Raw genomic sequence first — 18,373 nt, 5'->3', positions numbered from 1 at the left:
GGCAAAGGGGAGAGGCGACAGGAGGAGGGAGTCCTGTTCACCACCGTACCGCCGTGCCCCGACCTCGCCCAATCTCAGAAGCTGAACGGGGGAGGCCCTGGGCCGCACTTGGATGGAAAGATTGGGGAAAGTCTCTCAAAGGAGGCATCTCTGACGCAGAAGCCGGGGAGGGGAGCTGCAGAATAGTCCTCAGTCCCCGCAGCAGCACCTCTGAGCACAGCCTTGGCCTCGAACACTGGCGTCGGAATCGCAGGCACAGAAGTTCTTGTTTCTAAGGTTGTTAATAGACCGCATTGCCTAAAACGCACTTCCGCCCGGCCCCGCCCCTCTGCCCGGCCCCGCCCCCTGCCCGGCCCCGCCCCTCTGCCCGGCCCCGCCCCTCGGTACATGCCTCCTTCTCGCCAGCAGCTCACGACCTTCCAACTTAAACACCAGCCTCAAGCCCCTACCCACATTTGCTATGAACCAGTCAGGACCTTGCGGGAGGCGGGCCTGAAGGTTGCCTGGGTAACGCTAGGCGAGGGGGCACCCCTAGTAGCAAGGCAGTTACCAGGGAGACCAGGACAGTGGGCTGGGACCCAAGCCAAGGTTGGCACATACTGGGATAAGCCAAGGGTGGGTGGGTTCTTTGGTTGTTTGTTAGGTTAGTCGGTCGGCTGGTTAGCTGATTGATTGGTTGGTTGGTTGCTTGGTGGTGACAAGGTCTCTCTAGGTAGCCTGGGCTGACCTTGACTTACAGCAATCATCCTGCCTCAGCCTCAGGACTATTCAGTTTACAGGCATGCGCTTTTACCCCAGCCAGCAAAAGTCTTATTGTTCTTCTCTGTTCCAACTCCTTTCCTATAAAGCAACCAGCGTCCCCTCCTCATAACCGGGTCTGGGGCACCTGGAGTGTTGACGCTCTGAAAGGAAACCTAAGCGATCCCTTCTGCACCTGAAAAGCATCCTAAGGGACCAGGCCTGAGAAGTCAAGGAAAGGGGTGACTCCAGGAGGGATTGGAGAAGGGACCAGGCTTACTGTATTTCAGAACTTCGGTTGACGGTGTTGTTCACCTGTCCAGCGTTGGCCTCCTTCTCCTAGGTTCCAGGTTGAGGAAAGGTACTTCCGGACTTGAAGTCTAAATAGCGATACCACTGGACTGACATTTCATATGATTCCACCAGAGGGCAGGATTGTCCACTTAATGAATTACCTGTAGTCCCAGCGATGGCGCGGTAATCTGTCTGGCAGATTGTTCCTGCCTCCTGGTTACTTGGCCCACAACACCCCTTTGTGGACACAGATACACAGTTTTCTTCACCCCACACCCAGCTCTGACCAGGTTCCCTTAGTAAGGTTCATTCAACCTTTTGGTCAAGCAGCTGAGGAATACGTTAGTGGAAAGGGTCCTGCCCTGTTGGGTGTCACATTGTGAGGGTTACAAGCAGAGTCAAGAGGTGACGACTAACACTGTTAGAACTGTGTGTCAGGCCTTTAATCCTCACAATGTTTCAAAAACATAGCTGTAGTATCGTATTCCCCTCTTACAAAGAAGAGCTCTAAGGTGTAAAGGGGTTTAGTAACTTGGGCTGGCAAGACGGCTCGGCAGGAAAAGGCACTTGCTACCAAGCCTGAAGACCTGACTTGGATCCCGGGGCCCCACATGGTGGAAAGGGAGAACTTACCCCAGAAATTTACTGTGCCCCTCTGCTCTCATGTACACTTGAGCTCACACTTGAGGGCTCACATGCGCGTGCTTGCACACACACACACACACACACACACACACACACTTATTCAAGCTCACATAACCAGAAAGGGAGGTTGCTTAGATACAGGCAGCCTAGTTCTAGCAGAGAAACTAGAGTAAGGACTCCTGAATGATTGATCTCAAAATCTCATCTATACTGAGACCTAATAAAAGAGTTAATTTGGCCAAGAGATTTGGAGAGTGGAAGTTGTGTGCTAGGGATCAGGCCTTGACAGGCTAAGTGCACACACACCACACTGAGCTACTGAGCTCCAGCTGAGTTGTTCTAGGGAGGTTTCCTCCTCGGATGATAATACTGGAAAGCTACACCCCGGGTATGTAGTCTGGGATTGACATTCATTAAGCGAAGCCTGCAGGATAGGGCGCATCAGAGGGGAGAGGACGTCTCCTTTTGATCTGTGATGTTTTAGGTGCCTCAGGTTCTCTGGACGGGAGCATTAGCTGGTATTATGCACCTAATGTCTGCTGCTTGGAGGAAAGGGTTGGCTGGGTCTTAGCATCTCACTTGTCTTTGCATCTTTCACATTGGATAAGAGCATGAAAACTGTGTCCTCTAAAGAAACAGAAAAAGGAGACACCATTTCTGCTCTCAAGGTGTTGGCAGGGTGTTGTTGGTTTGTTTTTGTTTTTCAGAGACAGGGTCTCACTATGTCACCTTGGCTGTCCTAGAACTCACTATGTAGACCAGGCTGACCTCAGACTCACAGATATCTATCGTCTGCCTCTGCCTCCCAAGTACTAGGGTAAAGGTATGAGCCACCATGCCCAGTTCACCATATTTTACAGGTTTTAATTCCAGAGAGGAAAGTTTATACATTTTATATTTACCTAATTTTTTTCATGTCTTCCTACTGAAGTTTACACATTTTGATCAGTGAACATTTTGTGAGATGGCAAACATTTTCAGTTTGCTAGGGGATCTCCAGAGACACGGGTCAAAGCGCTCTCTGAAGGCTGAGGCAGGAAGATAACAGAGTGTGAGGCCAGCCTGGGATGCATTTCAGACTCTGTCTTGAAGAAGAAAAGAAGGGTAGGGAAAGGGTTTTAGGGGAGGTGGAGAGGGAGAGAAGAGAAACTGAGGCCCGGGAAAAGGTAGCCAGTGTAAGAGACCACCTTGAAGCCATTTTGTCACTTGGCATTTCTTCTTCTGTGCCGCTGTCTGCGTGCGCTTGGGGTCACACCTAAAGACTGAGGCTGGCCCCACACCTGAGCTGAGCTGCTCCCCCTGTAGCTTGCTGCCTCCACATCAGACATCTAAATATAGACCTCTCTGGCACCCTCATGCCTTAAACTTCAAGCTCTTATTCAGACAAGTAAGACCCTACAAACAAAGGCATGGCTGGGGACGCAGGGCTCCAAATTCCAAGCACCACTTTCAAGCCCCGTCTCATGCGGCTCTTTCCCCCGTGGCTCCCACCCTTCCCGGCCCGATCACTCCCTTTGTTCCACGAAACCTCAATTTCAAGCTCACGGGCCTCCTAGCTAGTTTTCTGCGGGTCTCGGTACTTGCCATCACCTCCCCAACTTCTCAGCGTGCTCCTGGCCTCTTCCTCTCCTAACTTCCTTGATACCTGTGATAAGTCAGCCTGGTGTTTCACTCTGCGGCTTCTCTAAACATCCTGGGCTACCCCAGGTAGCTGAGGCTACTCCTCACATCTCCATCTCCCCGCTTGGGCGCCTGTCTCTCCGTCCCCTTTCCCTGGGGAGACTCCCGCCTTCTGCTCTTTGCTCTGCACCTGCCTCCCGGGGCCCTGGAGCTCTCTCCCTGAGCTGCTGCTCCCCACGGCACTGGCTCTGCCCGCCGGGCTGCTCTCTCCGGCCCCGCTCGACTCCGCAGCTTTCGGCTAGCCGGCCCTCTTCGCGGTCTACCTTTGTCTCTGACTCTCTGCCCCGACTGTCCCGCTAGTTTCCCTGCTCGTTTTCCGTCTCGGCTGTCTCTCCCCTCCGAGACTTCTTGGCTCTTTTGTCTCTCCTCTGCCTTCCTATCTGGGTCTCTGGCTCTGGCTCTGCCCCCACCCCCAACCCTACCCCGCGCTCCGTCTGTCCGCGGTCTCTGGCTCGGTCCCTCCCGACCTCCCCTCCCCCTCGCCTCTCGCTCGGTCCCTTCGTCTTTCTCTGGGCCCGTGCTCCCTCGCTCCCTCCCTCTCTCTCTCTTTTCCTCCTCGGCTCTCTCCGGCTCCCTCTCTCGCCTCGGATGACAGCGCTACCTCTTTTGTTGGCTCCGCAGCCAATCGCGGCCGCTGACGACACGGGGGCCGGGGCTATAAAGGGCCCGGCCCGGGCTCGGGCCCCCCCAGCCGCCCGCCCCGGCCGCCCGCCCGCCCCGCCCGTGCGCCCGCCGCCCCCGGCCCCCGGCCCCCCCTCGGCCGGGCAGCCCCCAATCCCGCGCCGCCCGGACCCCCTCCTCCTCCTCCCTCTTCCCTCCGCCCCCTCCCCGCGGGACTCCGGCGTCCCCGCCCCCCAGTCCTCCTCCCCTCCCCTGCAGCATGGTGCTCGCGGCCCCGCTGCTGCTGGGCTTCCTGCTCCTCGCCCTGGAGCTGCGGCCCCGGGGGGAGGCGGCCGAGGGCCCCGCAGCGGCGGCGGCGGCCGCGGCGGCGGCGGCGGCGGCCGGGGTCGGGGGGGAGCGCTCGAGCGGGCCGGCCGCGTCGGCGGCGCCGGAGCCGGACGGCTGCCCCGTCTGCTTGTGGCGGCAGCACAGCCGCGAGCTGCGCCTGGAGAGCATCAAGTCGCAGATCCTGAGCAAACTGCGGCTCAAGGAGGCGCCCAACATCAGCCGGGAGGTGGTGAGGCAGCTGCTGCCTAAGGCGCCGCCGCTGCAGCAGATCCTGGATCTGCACGACTTCCAAGGCGACGCGCTGCAGCCCGAGGACTTCTTGGAAGAGGACGAGTACCACGCTACCACGGAGACGGTCATAAGCATGGCCCAGGAGAGTAAGTGGGCTGCGGGGTGCGCGCGGTGCGGTCCAATCTCGGGAAGGACCCGGAAGCCCTTTCTGCAAAAACTTGAAGGATTGGGGAGCCTGGCCACTCCACACAACTTTTTCGAGCAGTGAAGATGGGCAGCGGAGTTGAGTGCACGCCCCGTTGGGGAGCGGGGTGGCACGTTGTGGGGGAGGGCGGCCAAACCCGGCAGGCTGTGAGATAGTGCTTCCCACCCCTTGTGCGGAAAAAGATTCAAGTTGAAGGAGTCCAGAAACTGGCACCCAACAGCGACTCTCCTTGAAGCGCTAGGCGGGGAGATTCCGCGACTCGTGCAGTCAGTCCCAGCTGGGCCGCAGTGCCATCTGCCCATTGCTTTGGCACCAGCTCCAACTCCTACCTAGTGCTCCGTGAGGCGCCCACCAGGCTGCGGAGAACTGAGGTTCCTCTAACCCCACAGGCGTAGGACCCAAACCTGGTGTCCCTCTGACTGACACCTTTCCTCTCTGCACCTGATCTCGCTCGCACTGGGCATCTCCTAGGAGCTTGAAGAGCTTTTCCTCCTTGTACAGAAAGAGTTCAAGCAACTCAACTCCACTGCGCTTGCGACTTCATGAGTATTATTTGGTTACTCCCACCTTAGTGTTGTTCTGTCCCATATTCCCTGTCCTACCCACAGCTGGAGCCAGAGAAGACCCAGGAAGAAAGAACTAGATGGGGGGATGGGAGAACCCAGGCATCCGAGGCCCTGGCCAAACGGAGGATGAACATTCTTAATAGACATGAGCTGCTTTGAAATTTTATGGCCTGGAAAATCCAGGCCAATACTACCACCCCCACTGCCTGCTCTCCCTAGGGTCAGGTGACTCCCTCCTCCCCTCCCCCACTGACTGTCGTGTGTGTGTGTGTGTGTGTGTGTGTGTGTGTGTGTGTGTGTATGTGTGTGTCCAACTCCAGGGAACCAGGCTTTCTCTATTCCCTAGTGGTTTGGCAAGCCCCCTCCTTTGGTTTTTATGACTCTGAATAGAAGGGGGGGGGGGGAGACTGGTTTATTGGCAGATGGGTCATAAAAAGCTGGGGGCTGCGGGAAATCCTAGTAGCCAACCTCCAATGGCAGAGGTACAGGAACCCAGGTGTGTGCATCTGGGAGGTTGAGTGCCTGGCACTGCCACCCAGTTTCTGCAGAATTCAACTCCAACTTGGTCAGGCTTGCAAAGAAAACTCTAAGAACCAGTAAACTAACTAACTAACTCACTCACTCTCTCTCTCTCTCTCTCTCTCTCTCTCTCTCTCTCTCTCTCTCTCTGTGTGTGTGTGTGTGTGTGTGTGTGTGTGTGTGTGTGTGTGTGTGCGCGCGCGTGCATGGAGATCTGATCTTGGGTTCTCAATCTCCCTTGTTCTTAATGCTTCTACTTTGGAAACCATCCTCAGAGATTGCTAAAGGCAGGGATGGGGGAAGGATTCTCTCTAAAAAACAGTTGTAGAGAAATTATGAATGACCTAAAATGTTCTTATTCTGATCTCTGTGGTGTAAAGTGTGTATTTCCAGGGTGAGTGACCTAGCTGTTAGGCTTCCCGTTGCCCTTCACTATTCCTAGCATCCCTTAACCAAAAGGCTTGAGCCCAGAATTAGCTCTGGTCGTGGGGAGCAGCAGGGAGTGAAGGGCTGAATGCTTGAATTGGGCAGTGGAGGGTAGCCTGGGGTGGGAGTGCACCAGCAGTTGAGGCTGGGGTCTCACCCTAACTTCATTTTAGTACCACTCCAGGACTTTAGGTAATCCAGGAACTGGGTTTCAAACCAGGTATTGTACTTCCCCTTTAAGAGTCTAGCTGCGACCTTAAGAGCGGGAGGGGGAGCTGAGGGGAGGGGAGGGGAGGGAGGGAAAAGGAAAAAGAGACTTTTATAGTCTAATCCCCGGGGACCCGCTTTAATAAGAGACTTGTGCTCTGCTAATCGGGGGAGGTGTTTGTCAGCAGAGATGGCCTCTGCTCCCCTCCCCCTGCCTCCCCTCCCCCAGCCAACCCCGGACCCCAGCCCCCACCTTTCCTAGGCTGTTCTGCCTGCCCTAGTTCCCTCTACCCTCTCACTCTCCCACCCTAGCCTCCATCCCTGGGAACCCAGCCCCCTGCTCTTCTGGGAGCCCAGCCCAGCCGCTCAGTTGGTCTCTCCTGTGCTCACTCAGAGGCCCCTGCCCTCTCGCCCAACCTCCTGCCCCTGGGCCATCCAGCCTGAGTTGCGAGAGGGTGTGTGGTAGGGTGGAGGCTGTAGGCAGAGAGGGGGTTGGGCCTTTGCTGAAAATAGTGCCATGACCTCTCCCCATCAGCACCGCCTACTAACCCTGACCTGCTGCTTGCCACCAACCAAATCAATCCAACACAGATGTGGCCCTTCCCTCCCCACTAGAGCTGGGCCTAAATGGGTGCTGGGGACTCTCAAGTCCTTTCCTCTGTAGCTTCACCTGTTCCTTTGTTCCTCCTGCACCTCACCATCTCTCCTACCTTTGCCCTCTTAACCCCTGCCCACTCCAGCCTAGCCCACCCAGTCTCCCACTTCCCAAACATTTCCTCTCCTTACTCCCACCCCACTCCATTCCTCTGCTGATCTCCTCTAACCTGCCGTCGTCTTCATTCTTACCTTATCTTCTCCAACTTCTTCCCCACATCTTGTTCCTTAGGAACACTGTCTGCACATATACAGAGACTTATGTGGATTCCCTGTGGTAGAAAAGAGAGGAACCCTTGTCCAAAGGAACCAGACATAAGTCCTATTGCCTTGTCTCAGCTTTAAGTGGGCTGCTTAGTTTATCAAATGAACATTTATTCATTATAAAATCATAATAATAAGCTATTATTATCTTCACACTATTTAATGCACAGAATTATCTGTATCACACTGGGAAGTATGGTCAGTAAGGTTAGAGAGTGGGCAACAAGCCAGGCAATGGGTAAACTTACTTTGGTTGCTGCCAGAGAAGAGTCTAGGAAGATCCTGCCATTCAACATACTTTACTGCTGGACATTATGGGCCACACAGAAACTACAATGGTGACCAAACAGTCTCAAGACAAGTATCAACTTCAGAGAGATAAGAACCTAATATCAAGAAACAGATGATTCTAGCTGGACCTGGTGGTACCTGCATGTAATCCCAGCTACTCAGGAGACTGAGGCAGGAATTTCTGAAGTTCAAAGCCTGCCTGAAGTACAGAGTTCAAAGCTAGCCTGGGCAACTCTGTCTCAAAATAGAGACCGGGAATGTAGCTCAGTGGTATAGTGCTTGCCTAGCAGGTGTGAGGCCCTAGGTTTGCTCCCCAGTAACACACACACACACACACACACACACACACACACACACACTATGCTCCAATTAGATGTGGTCTGCCTTTTGACTCTGACCTCATCAGTAGCTTTTCCTGCCCCAAACTATCCTCCTAATCTCCTTTCCCTACTCTACCTTAAGAGAGACTATCAGACACTGGGATCTGAACAAAGGAAAGATGCTGCAGAAGGACATGATGTGTCAGGTTCTGAGTATACAGTCATTAAGTACTTTCTCCCTCACCACATTTGGGTGATGGGGAGCTGACCAGAGACAACAGATTGTGCAGGTGGTAATGCTTGGGTGTGACAGGCAAGGGCCTAGACGTCACCATACTTACATGGCTCTGGAAAAACCTCATTCCATTCTTCCTATCTACAGTGAGAATGGACATACCTGTCCAAAGGACGCACGATCTAGGGCATCTCTAACACACTTAGGAGGTCAGGAAGAGCTAGGTATCATGGTACAGGAAGACTGCTGTTAGCTGAGGACAGCATGGGCCACTTAGTTCCAGAGAAGCCAAGGACACAAAACAAAGCTGCCTCAAAACAACAAAGACTGGAAAGAGTTTAAGGAAGACTGACAGGAGCTGGAATAGAAGGAAAGGGATCTATTGAGGCCTAGCCAGGCGGTGGTGGCGCACGCCTTTAATCCCAGCACTTGGGAGGCAGAGGCAGGCCGATCTCTATGAGTCCAAGGCCAGCCTGGGCTACAGAGTGAGTTCCAGGACAGGCTCCAAAGCTACACAGAGAAACTGTCTTGAAACAAAACAAAGGAGAACCATCCTTGGTAACAAGGGAAAGGGGCCAAAATGTAAAGTTGGGACATTGAACCTTTGTAAAAACTTGGAGGCACTGGACTGGGCAAACAAGGGGAGCTCAGGTAAAAAGATGGCCGCTTGGTGTGTTAAGTATGTTAAGTATTATATCTGATGCTCTGGGCAAGTAGGACATGCCATAGTTTTTTTCCTTCTCTCAAAAGCTGAGGTGAATATCTCTTGCCAGCATGAGGAGGCAGCAGTGGAGAGAGGAACAGGAGTCAGAAACATAGGAAATGGTTGGTAGTCCCATTCTGTAAGATGTGCTGTTGGGAATAAGGAGCCTAGATCTGAATTCTGGTTTACTTTATAAATTTAGCCCACACTCCATCTCTTTGAACCCTGGGCTATTTCCTCTGATGCCTCTTTTGCTTTTTTTTTTTTTGGGGGGGGGTGCTCTGCCAGGCTCACCTGCTCACTAGACAAACCAGGGCAGAAATGCTGCAAAGTAACTTGAGGACAGCAGGTCTAGTTAGAGCTTCTGTGAAGAATACTAAAGATTCAGAAAAGGCTAGAGGCAGAGAAGGCTTCAGAGACTCAGTAACTACCTTAGCAGGTCATTTGGTAGACGGGTGCTCTGTGTTAGGAGAAATGGTATAGGGGAAGGGTATTGATCAGTAAGGCCTAACAAATTTATCATCCTAGAGATGAGATGATTTTAGGTACCAGAGACATAGTAGACAGCAAGCCACAGAAGGGTGAAGAAGAACTGGAAAACAGGCTGAGAAGAATCTGCTAAAGCCACCCAGGGTTGCTAAACCCCTCCACAAGCACCCTTTGCTGACGCTGTGCCCCTTCTCTCCTCAGCGGACCCTGCAGTGCAGACAGACGGCAGCCCTCTCTGTTGCCATTTCCACTTCAGCCCCAAGGTGATGTTCACAAAGGTCCTCAAGGCCCAGCTGTGGGTGTACCTTCGGCCTGTGCCCCGCCCAGCCACAGTCTACCTGCAGATCTTGCGACTGAAACCCCTAACTGGGGAAGGGACCGCAGGGGGAGGGGGTGGAGGCCGGCGGCACATCCGGATCCGTTCACTAAAGATTGAGCTACACTCGCGTTCGGGCCACTGGCAGAGCATCGACTTCAAGCAAGTGCTACACAGCTGGTTTCGCCAGCCACAGAGCAACTGGGGCATCGAGATCAACGCCTTTGATCCCAGTGGCACAGACCTGGCTGTCACTTCCCTTGGGCCGGGAGCTGAGGGGCTGGTGAGCAGGGGGCCTGAAGTGGTGGTGGGTATGTGTAACCTGTCTCCAGGAGATAGGGGTTAGGAAAAAAATCAGGAAATGTGGAGGATGGGGCCAGGAACTAATTCCAGAGGAGGAGGTGGAGGTGGGGTGGCAAACTATCACTTTTCAGGGATTTAAGCCAGGTAACAGCTGAAAACTGAAACTGGATTGGGGTGAAGGTGTCAGCAGGAGACCCGTGGGAACACAAAACCGACCCTTGTCTGGGCGTGGCGTTATCTAATCCTAGCACTAGGGAGACCAGAGAGGAGGATCAGGAGTTCTACACTATTTTCTGCTACATAGCAAATTTGAGGCCAGCCTGAGCTATGTGAGATCCCATCTCAAATAAAAACTAAACAACCTGGCCCTTGATGAGGCCCTGGGCCAAGGAACTGATGAGGTCACACTGCCAGGAAAGAAAGAATGGAGCAAAGTGAGCAGCAGAGCTAGCAGAGGAGTGGGTAGGTCTGTGGGTGGGAGCAGCGATCCAGCAAGGATGCCAGTGGTTTCTGATGCTCCTCTTGAGATGCAGGTAGGAAAGTCAGAGAAACTGTTCAGGGCTATGTCACATCTCTTTCCCCTCTCCCTGACCCTCAGCATCCTTTTATGGAGCTTCGAGTCCTAGAGAACACAAAAAGGTCCCGGCGGAACCTAGGCCTGGACTGCGACGAACACTCCAGTGAGTCCCGCTGCTGCCGGTACCCTCTCACGGTGGACTTTGAGGCTTTTGGCTGGGACTGGATCATCGCACCTAAGCGATACAAGGCCAACTACTGCTCCGGCCAGTGCGAGTACATGTTCATGCAAAAGTATCCACACACCCACTTGGTGCAACAGGCCAACCCAAGAGGCTCTGCTGGGCCCTGCTGCACCCCTACCAAGATGTCCCCAATCAACATGCTCTACTTCAATGACAAGCAGCAGATTATCTACGGCAAGATCCCTGGCATGGTGGTGGATCGCTGTGGCTGCTCCTAAGGTGTGGGCTACAGTGGATGCCTCCCTCATAAACCCTACCCCAAGAACCCCGGCCCTGGTCCCCATTCCCCCAAGCCCTAGAGCGCCCTCCATCTCTTCCCATGAACATCACACCTTGTTCCCTGACCAAGCAGTGTGCAATACAACAGGGGGGGCAGGTGGGGATGGAGGGGTGAGGGGTTGGGAGAAAGGAAGGGCAGTCAGGGTGGAATGTATCTGAGGTTTGCAGGTGAGAAGGTTTGGCAAGAAGACAGAGATGTAGACAGAGAGAGAAGGAAGGATAGAGACAGGAACAAACAGAGCAGCACTGAGAAGGCAAAGGAGTAGAGGCTAAAGACTAAGAGACTAGACAGAGCCAGAGCAGAGACACGGAAATGGGAGTACAATGAAAGCCCTGCCCCAAGCCTCCTTTTTCTACCAGCAAGCCGAGAGGCTTGGTATAGTTTGGGGAGTTCCCCGACAACTCAGCAGGAGTAAATCAAGTCCATTCTTAGCTTCTTCCCTCTCCTTGGCAGTCGTCAGAAGTGCAAAGAGGATGGGGCAAGGAAGGACCTGGGATTCTTTATTTATTTATTTATTGTGACTTTTCATTTTTTTGGTATTTGGCTTTACTGGAATGGGAGGGATCCTGCCCACTGTGCCCCATGGTCCTTACTCCCCAAACCCTGCTCTCCCCAATACCAACCTACTTAAGCACTTGTATTACGCCTCCAGGGTTGGGAATGGGGGTAAAGGGCAGGAGGGCTGACACATGGAAGCTTCTAACCCATAATCACCCTAACCAACCTTCTCAGAGCCAAATGGGTTGAGCTGAGTGGTCATGGAAACAGAAAGCTCAGACTTAAGAGCTGGGGGGAGGGGACCTCAACATCCAGGATCTATGAGAACTACTATACTACCCCTCAGGCCTACCTTATGCATGGTATTATTTATCCAGAGGGTACAGCCTGCTTATCCCCAAATACCCCTCAGCCAAGAGACCAAAGAGCCTGTGGAATGCCCCTGCTCTCAGCCTCTATCTTCAGGTCAATAAAAAGTAGAAATCCCAGAGTCCCCCAGGTCTGGGAAGGGTTAAGGGTCAAGAAAATAGTAGAGGCTGAAGGTTACAGGGCATTTGAATCCAAATCACTGCTCTAGGCTAGGGAATACAGCCAGCAGACCAAGGTGGAAGGGATTCTGATGGGGACATTTTAGTCCCCTACCCCAAAGCTCAGGGTGGAAGAAGGGAGAACAAGGGAGCAGAGTGTCTATAATTTTATCTTTTATTTTTGGAATATAGCAGTACCTGAAAGCAGGGAGGGGACAGTACAGGCATGTGACAAGGCCAGTTACAGCAGAGGATGGGAGGATGGAGAATCCTTGGTTTGGAAGGCTTAGGAAGCAGGCAAGCAATTAGTTGCCACTTCAAGTCACTAACTGGGCCCATTCATTCCTCCCACAATCCTGATCCACCCTCCTCTGGACTCACTGTGCCTCAGTTTCTTCCCCTTGATGGAATGAGAAACAGCAGCACCCGCCACAGCCAAGAGATGAATTCTGAGCACTTACCACGGGCACTTTATGGACATAAAATACCTCTCGCTGTGGGACTAGATAACCAGGGCACCACAATGTGAGGTTTAAAGGAGTCACAAGCTTCAGAGCACAAGCACCCTCTGCCTCTCAGCTGGACAATGCCTGAAGCCAAGGAGCTGAAAATCTTCACACCCTAACCATACCTCACCAATGGCCTCTTGGCTCCAGACAAGTCTTAAGAGGATGGGGGAGAGGGGAGAGTACAGCAAAATGGACACGTGTAGAGCCGGCCATTATGGTAGAGAAAGTACTGAACTGAAGCCTGGCCAGGAAGGTCTGTGCTTCCTAAGAGCATGTTTCTCTCACTTGGGCCAGACCATAGAAAGGACAAAGGTATGTGACTATCCTTGGCACCTAACTCCTGTTCTCATAGTGAGAAAAGGAGATAAGATGTCTCCTATGAGGAATGGACAAGGGTTAAGCCTTTCAACTCACTTTCCATGTAGCAGCTGTTATTCCCAAGCCTCTCCTCTTTGGCCCTGTTCTTCATCCTCTTTTTCTACCCCATCTTAAAGAACGAGACACATTTGACCATCAACACTAACCACACTTCTTGGTGGAGGAGAGGGATAGAAAAGCAGAGAAGATGCTTTCCTCCAAGGTCAAATGCCTCTTGATCTTGGGAAAGGTAAGGGTCCGATAATTAGTTATCAGGTAAACTTCTCTACAGTTTAGAGAGCTGGGGCATTAAACTTCAAATATTGCCTCTTTATTACCACCAAGTAAATACCTTTCCAGGGGGAAGGGGTTCTCTTATGAATACAAACCTGAGTTAAGCCTCAGTTTCCTGGTCTTTCCTATCCCCTAAGAGGCTTGAGGACATGGCCTAGCAGTTGAGTGGGACCTGGCACTCCTCACACCTTACCTGTGTGGATGAGCCGGCCTCCTCTGAAAGTGTCATTAGTGTAACTCTTTACTTGTGTATCTGTTACATCATGTGTGTGACTGCCTGTTTGTTAGGGTGTTTGAGGACAGGGGCTGACAGGGCACTGGAATGCCAGGAAAGGACTTCTCCACTGAAACCAAGGTTTCCTGGACGGAACCATTGCAAAAAGGCCATCAGGAAGTTTTCAAGTTATGTGGCAGAGGGCAAGGGTGGCCATAGGGTGCTCTGAGTTTTGGGACGGTCACATGACACAATCCAGCACTTGAACCTGAAAAAAGAAAAATAAAAGCAGTCAAGGAGTTTAGAATTCAGTGGTGAGCTCTTCTCCCTTATTGAGGGTCACGTTTACACTGGGAGACTAGGCACTAAAGGGTCTAAAAAGAGAACCTTTAAGAAAAAGAGGACTAAGAAGATGAGGACCATGGAGCAAGAAAGGAAGCACTAAGTAAAGGTATGGGGGATGATGACTGGGACACACAGATGGAGGACAGATGGGCTGGGAAAGAGAGAGGGCTTAAGAGTCAGTAGTACCAAAATCAACTGGCAGCTCCCCATTGTAGTTAAGTGTTTCAAACGCTGAATCCACTATGAAAACTCCCACATGCCTACAGCACAATTCATAAGGCAGCAGAGCCAGGGGTAGCAAAGTAATCTTGCTTGAGTCCCAGGAACCACTTGGCTTTCTCTGTCCCATTAATTCCATCAAAGCTTTCCCGCCGATGAGCCAGATGAAAGGGCAATGCCTCTTCTCAGCCTCACCCACCTGCCCCTCCGAAGAAACCAGGCTGCATAAACAGGTGCATTCACACACACACACAGGCCCAGGTTACCCGCTCACCACCTGACCCCATCCTTTAACTGGAACCTGCTTGTGTGTGTGTGTGTGGGGGGGGGGTTTCCCACTTATCCTAGGTCTCAGTTTTACTTGGGTAAATTTCAGAGTTAATACTCACAGAAACTACTATGTAGGCTAATTAGGAAAGTGTGCTTAGGCACATGATAACATCATTTAACTCTCACTGCAGTCCTGGTACTCACAGAGCAATTAAGTAGTGAGGTAGAACAGTGAATGAACCCAGGTAGTTAACACACAATAATACGTTTTAATCTATTTAATCTGTCATTAAATGATATGAGAGGCAGCAAACTGAATTCAGGGACAACAGAAAGTGAGAAAGTTGAAAAACACTTTGGATCCAAAGGGTTGGCAGGGTACAGAACCTTTTCCAATGTCTTTCAAGAGAAAAACTAGTGAGCTTAGGGATGGGATGTAGCATAGCTGCTAGAGTGCTTGCCTAGTGAATAAATATCGAGTTCCTGCCCAGCACCACATAAAATAAGGCATACTGGCACAGGCATGTAATCCAAGCCCTACAGAGGGAGAAGCAGAAAGATCCAGAAATTCAAGGTCACCCATTTGAGGCCAGCCTGGGCTAGAAGAGACTTGCCTCAAGTAGAAAACATGAAAAGAGATATTAGATTTTGGAGGGATTAATAAACAGAAATTAAGAGCCACTGTCTCTCAGAGGCCTTGTATGAGAGAGCAGTTAAGAAAAACTTAACCATGAGTTTGAGACCAACCTAGTCTACAGAGCTAGTTCTAGGATAGCCAAGGCTACACAAAGAAACACTGTCTCCAAAAACCAAAAACTAAAAACAAAAAAAAAAAAAAGAAAAGAAAAGAAAAAAAATTATCCTAGCCAGGCAGGGTAGCACACACCTATAATCCCAGCACTCGGAAGGCAGAGGCAGGCGGATCTCTGAGTTCTTGGCCAGCCTGATCTACAGACAGAGTTCCAGGACAGCCAGGGCTACATAGAGAAAGCCCTTCTCCAGGTTTTGTTACTCATGTCAGACTAACATGTCTCAAAGACTCAAGAAATACTGCTCTTATACCTTCCTTCCTATAGCCGTGACCCCTAAAGTTTCTAGCCTTTCCACCTCCAGCAGTTCTCAGAGCTGGCAGGACCATCATAGGTACAGCTTTACAGCGAAGGGGCCAGCCCTCAGAACTTCTGGGGAGCGTCCATGTATCAACTACAGAAGACTGGGAGATGAAGAAAGCTGCTTGGGTTCCAAACCTAGACGTCTGTCTAACCAAACAAAATGGACTTGGGTTTTAAAGACTAAATTAGCAAAAGCACAGGCATTCTGATCTACTCACGCTCATTGTGTGGAATGACTAAAGAACACAGAAGAGGGCATTCAGGCTTATAAGTTAAGAGAATCTTCTGACCATTGTATGAACAGCTAGAGAAATGGAACAAAAAAAAGGTAAATTAAAAGAGAAAAAAGTCGAAGGTGGTGCATGCCTTTAATATCTTCAGAGGCAGAGCCAGGGGATCTCAGTGAGTTCTTTGAGGTCAGCCTGATCTTAAAAGAAGAGGACCTAGGCTGGGCAGTGGTGGCACACACCTTTAATCCCAGCACTCGGGAGGCAGAACCAGGTGGATCTCTGTGAGTTCGAGGCCAGCCTGGGCTACAGATCGAGATCCAGGACTACACAGAGAAACCCTGTCTCAAAATAAAAAAAAGCCCTTTGGAATAAGAAGAGGACCTGGGGCTAGTCAGTAAATGCCTGCTGCTCAAGTATAAGAGTCCTGCGTTTGGATTCCTGGTTCCCACACAAAAAGCCAGGTCCAGTAGCATTTGTCTATAACTCCAAAAATGGAGGTTAGAGACAGGTGGATCCTTGGAAATTATTGGCTGGCCAGCCTAGTTAAATCAATGAGTTCCAGATCCAGTAAGGAACCCTGTCTCAATAAATCAAATGGTGATCAATCAAGTAAGAAACCCGATGTGGACTACCAGCTTCAACAGGCACATATAAAACTACAAAAACACTCTTAGCCAGGCATGGTAGTAATCCCACCACTATTAATAATCCTAGCACTCAGGAGGCTGATGCTGAAGGATGCTGTGAATTCAGAAGCAGCCTGGACTACAAAGTGAGACACTGTCTCAAAAATGAGGGTGGGTGAGAGCAGAGAGGACCCTAGGTTGAGTGGAGCATGTCTCTGCAAGGTTATGGAGAGAAAGAGATAAAGATCAGTGCTGGGTTGTGGTGTCTCACACTTTAATGGGGGGAAATCTGAGTTCAAGGCCAGCCAGGTCTACAGAACAAGTTCCAAAGACAGCCAGGGCTAAACGGAGAAACACTGTCTCAAAACAACAACAAAAAAAAACCCAAACAAACAAAAAAATCACATAGATACCAGGAATGATTTTAATATTACAATTGAGGAGGCAGAGGCAGGTAAATCTCTCTGAATTTGAAGCCAGCCTGGTCTACATAGGGAGTTACAGGGCAGCCAGGCTACCTACATAGAGACATCCTGTCTCAAAAAACCAATACCACATTGAAGGACCCCCACTGCTACATTCTACTATCAACATCTACTTTATTCCTTCAGTATTTATTTATTTATACTCATTCTGGGACATAAATACTAATGAACCTACATTCTGTCTCCTAATACAAAACACCAATTCTCTGGTTTTCAGATGAAGACACTGGAGAGGAAAAAAGTAACTGGAGGTTACAGTTTTGCGTAAAAAAGGGGGTGGGGCCGACAGAAGAGAATGATGGGAAGAGAAACCCAATTACATCATTTTTTTTTTGGATGAGGTGACAAGTTTAATCAACTTTTTCTTCTGTATTCAGTTTTTCCAAAGTCTCAGAGGAAACTAATTTCACAATAAGTGGACAAACTGCTCTGTTCACCACGGCACCACTGAAGTTCCCACCTTTCTTAGGAGCCAGATACAATGCAGCAGCTAGCTGGCCTCGAGTCTGCAGCAATCCATCTGCCTGTGCCCCACAAGTGTTGTGATTACAGGCACACATCATGCTTCATGGCACAAGATTGTAATGTTAGAAAGGTTAACTTTCCATTAATCACAAAACCAGCTGGTTTGGGTAGAAATAAGGACAAAGATTTACATCACAGCAACACAAGATTTAATTATGGTAGCAAAGTTTTCAAGTAAAGTAACTTTTATGACCTTCCCAAAGAAATCTCCCAAACCAAGCATTTACTGATCCAGAAACACAGATTAAAATGAGAAACCCAAGCAGGAGTGGTGGTGCTTGCCTATAATCACAGCTCTAAGAAGGCTGATTTGATTCGAGGCCTCTTCCAGGTGGCAGTGAGATCTCTCTCAAAAACCAGGATAAAAAAAGAATGGACATGAGGAGAGGACTAACACATCGAAAAGGCTAAGTAGCAGGTTTCAGATCTGCATAGCTTAGAGAAACAAGCAGTCTGCTAAGTAGGAGACTCAGAAAGGAAAATGAATTTTGGTGACACCCAGACACATTCCCTCGGTAGCGGCAACAGCACTCTGCAAGAGAAGAGGAAGAGGAGCGCAGAGCCTGACTACTAAGCGCAGGCATGACATGCTCATCCAGCAGGTACACGGCCCTGCGTTTGACCCCCATACTGGGATGGGGAGCAAAAACACCAGGCATCTTGTTCTACTTATGTCTCAACGACGTCAGTAGCAATACTTAACATCTCTGACATCTGGTCTTGATTTAGGTTTCTATCCTTCTGCCTAAGGAGTGGCCAGCCCATTTACCTTCTTGAGCTATAACCACCAAGGTCCCACACACCGACTTCTGCTCTATCTAATCAGACAGTGCCATGCCAAACCATTCTGGGAAATGGGGCCCTTTTATAATGGAATCTATTTTATCCAGTTAGGCTTCATTCAATGTCCCATATCTTATTCTTTACATTTCCTAAAATCTCCCACACTTTCTCCACATTATCTTAACCTCTATTTATTTATTTATTTGGTTGGTTATTTTTCAAGACAGGGTTTCTCTGCCTTAGATGTCCTGGAACTCACTCTGTAGACCAGGCTGGCCTTAAACTCACAGAGATCTGCCTGCCT

At 50.7% G+C, this 18,373-nt stretch overlaps 1 protein-coding gene across 1 annotated transcript; it reads left to right on the top strand.

Annotated features, from left to right (window-relative positions):
• The first annotated feature begins 4,187 nt into the window (after positions 1-4,187).
• Gdf11 (growth differentiation factor 11) lies at positions 4,188-13,364 on the top strand. The gene is made up of 3 exons (XM_036169845.1): positions 4,188-4,682; positions 9,617-10,014; positions 10,633-13,364. Exons 1-3 carry the CDS (start codon positions 4,238-4,240, stop codon positions 11,011-11,013), a joined length of 1,224 nt encoding a protein of 407 aa, XP_036025738.1. The 5' UTR covers positions 4,188-4,237; the 3' UTR covers positions 11,014-13,364.
• The last annotated feature ends 5,009 nt before the right edge of the window (positions 13,365-18,373 follow it).

The sequence above is a fragment of the Onychomys torridus genome, chromosome 20 (genome assembly GCF_903995425.1).
Source record: "Onychomys torridus chromosome 20, mOncTor1.1, whole genome shotgun sequence".
NCBI lineage: Eukaryota > Metazoa > Chordata > Mammalia > Rodentia > Cricetidae > Onychomys > Onychomys torridus.
The sequence above is the reverse complement of the archived record's forward strand: the minus strand, read 5'-3'. Positions and strand labels throughout refer to the sequence as shown.

What these genes read in the sequence shown, in the direction of transcription:
- Gdf11 (XM_036169845.1), top strand. Translation starts at nt 4,238, where the DNA reads ATGGTGCTCGCGGCCCCGCTGCTGCTGGGCTTCCTGCTCCTCGCCCTG. An exon ending in CATAAGCATGGCCCAGGAGA is followed by an intron (nt 4,683 to 9,616) that starts GTAAGTGGGCTG and finishes TTCTCTCCTCAG; the next exon opens with CGGACCCTGCAGTGCAGACA. An exon ending in GGCCGGGAGCTGAGGGGCTG is followed by an intron (nt 10,015 to 10,632) that starts GTGAGCAGGGGG and finishes CCTGACCCTCAG; the next exon opens with CATCCTTTTATGGAGCTTCG.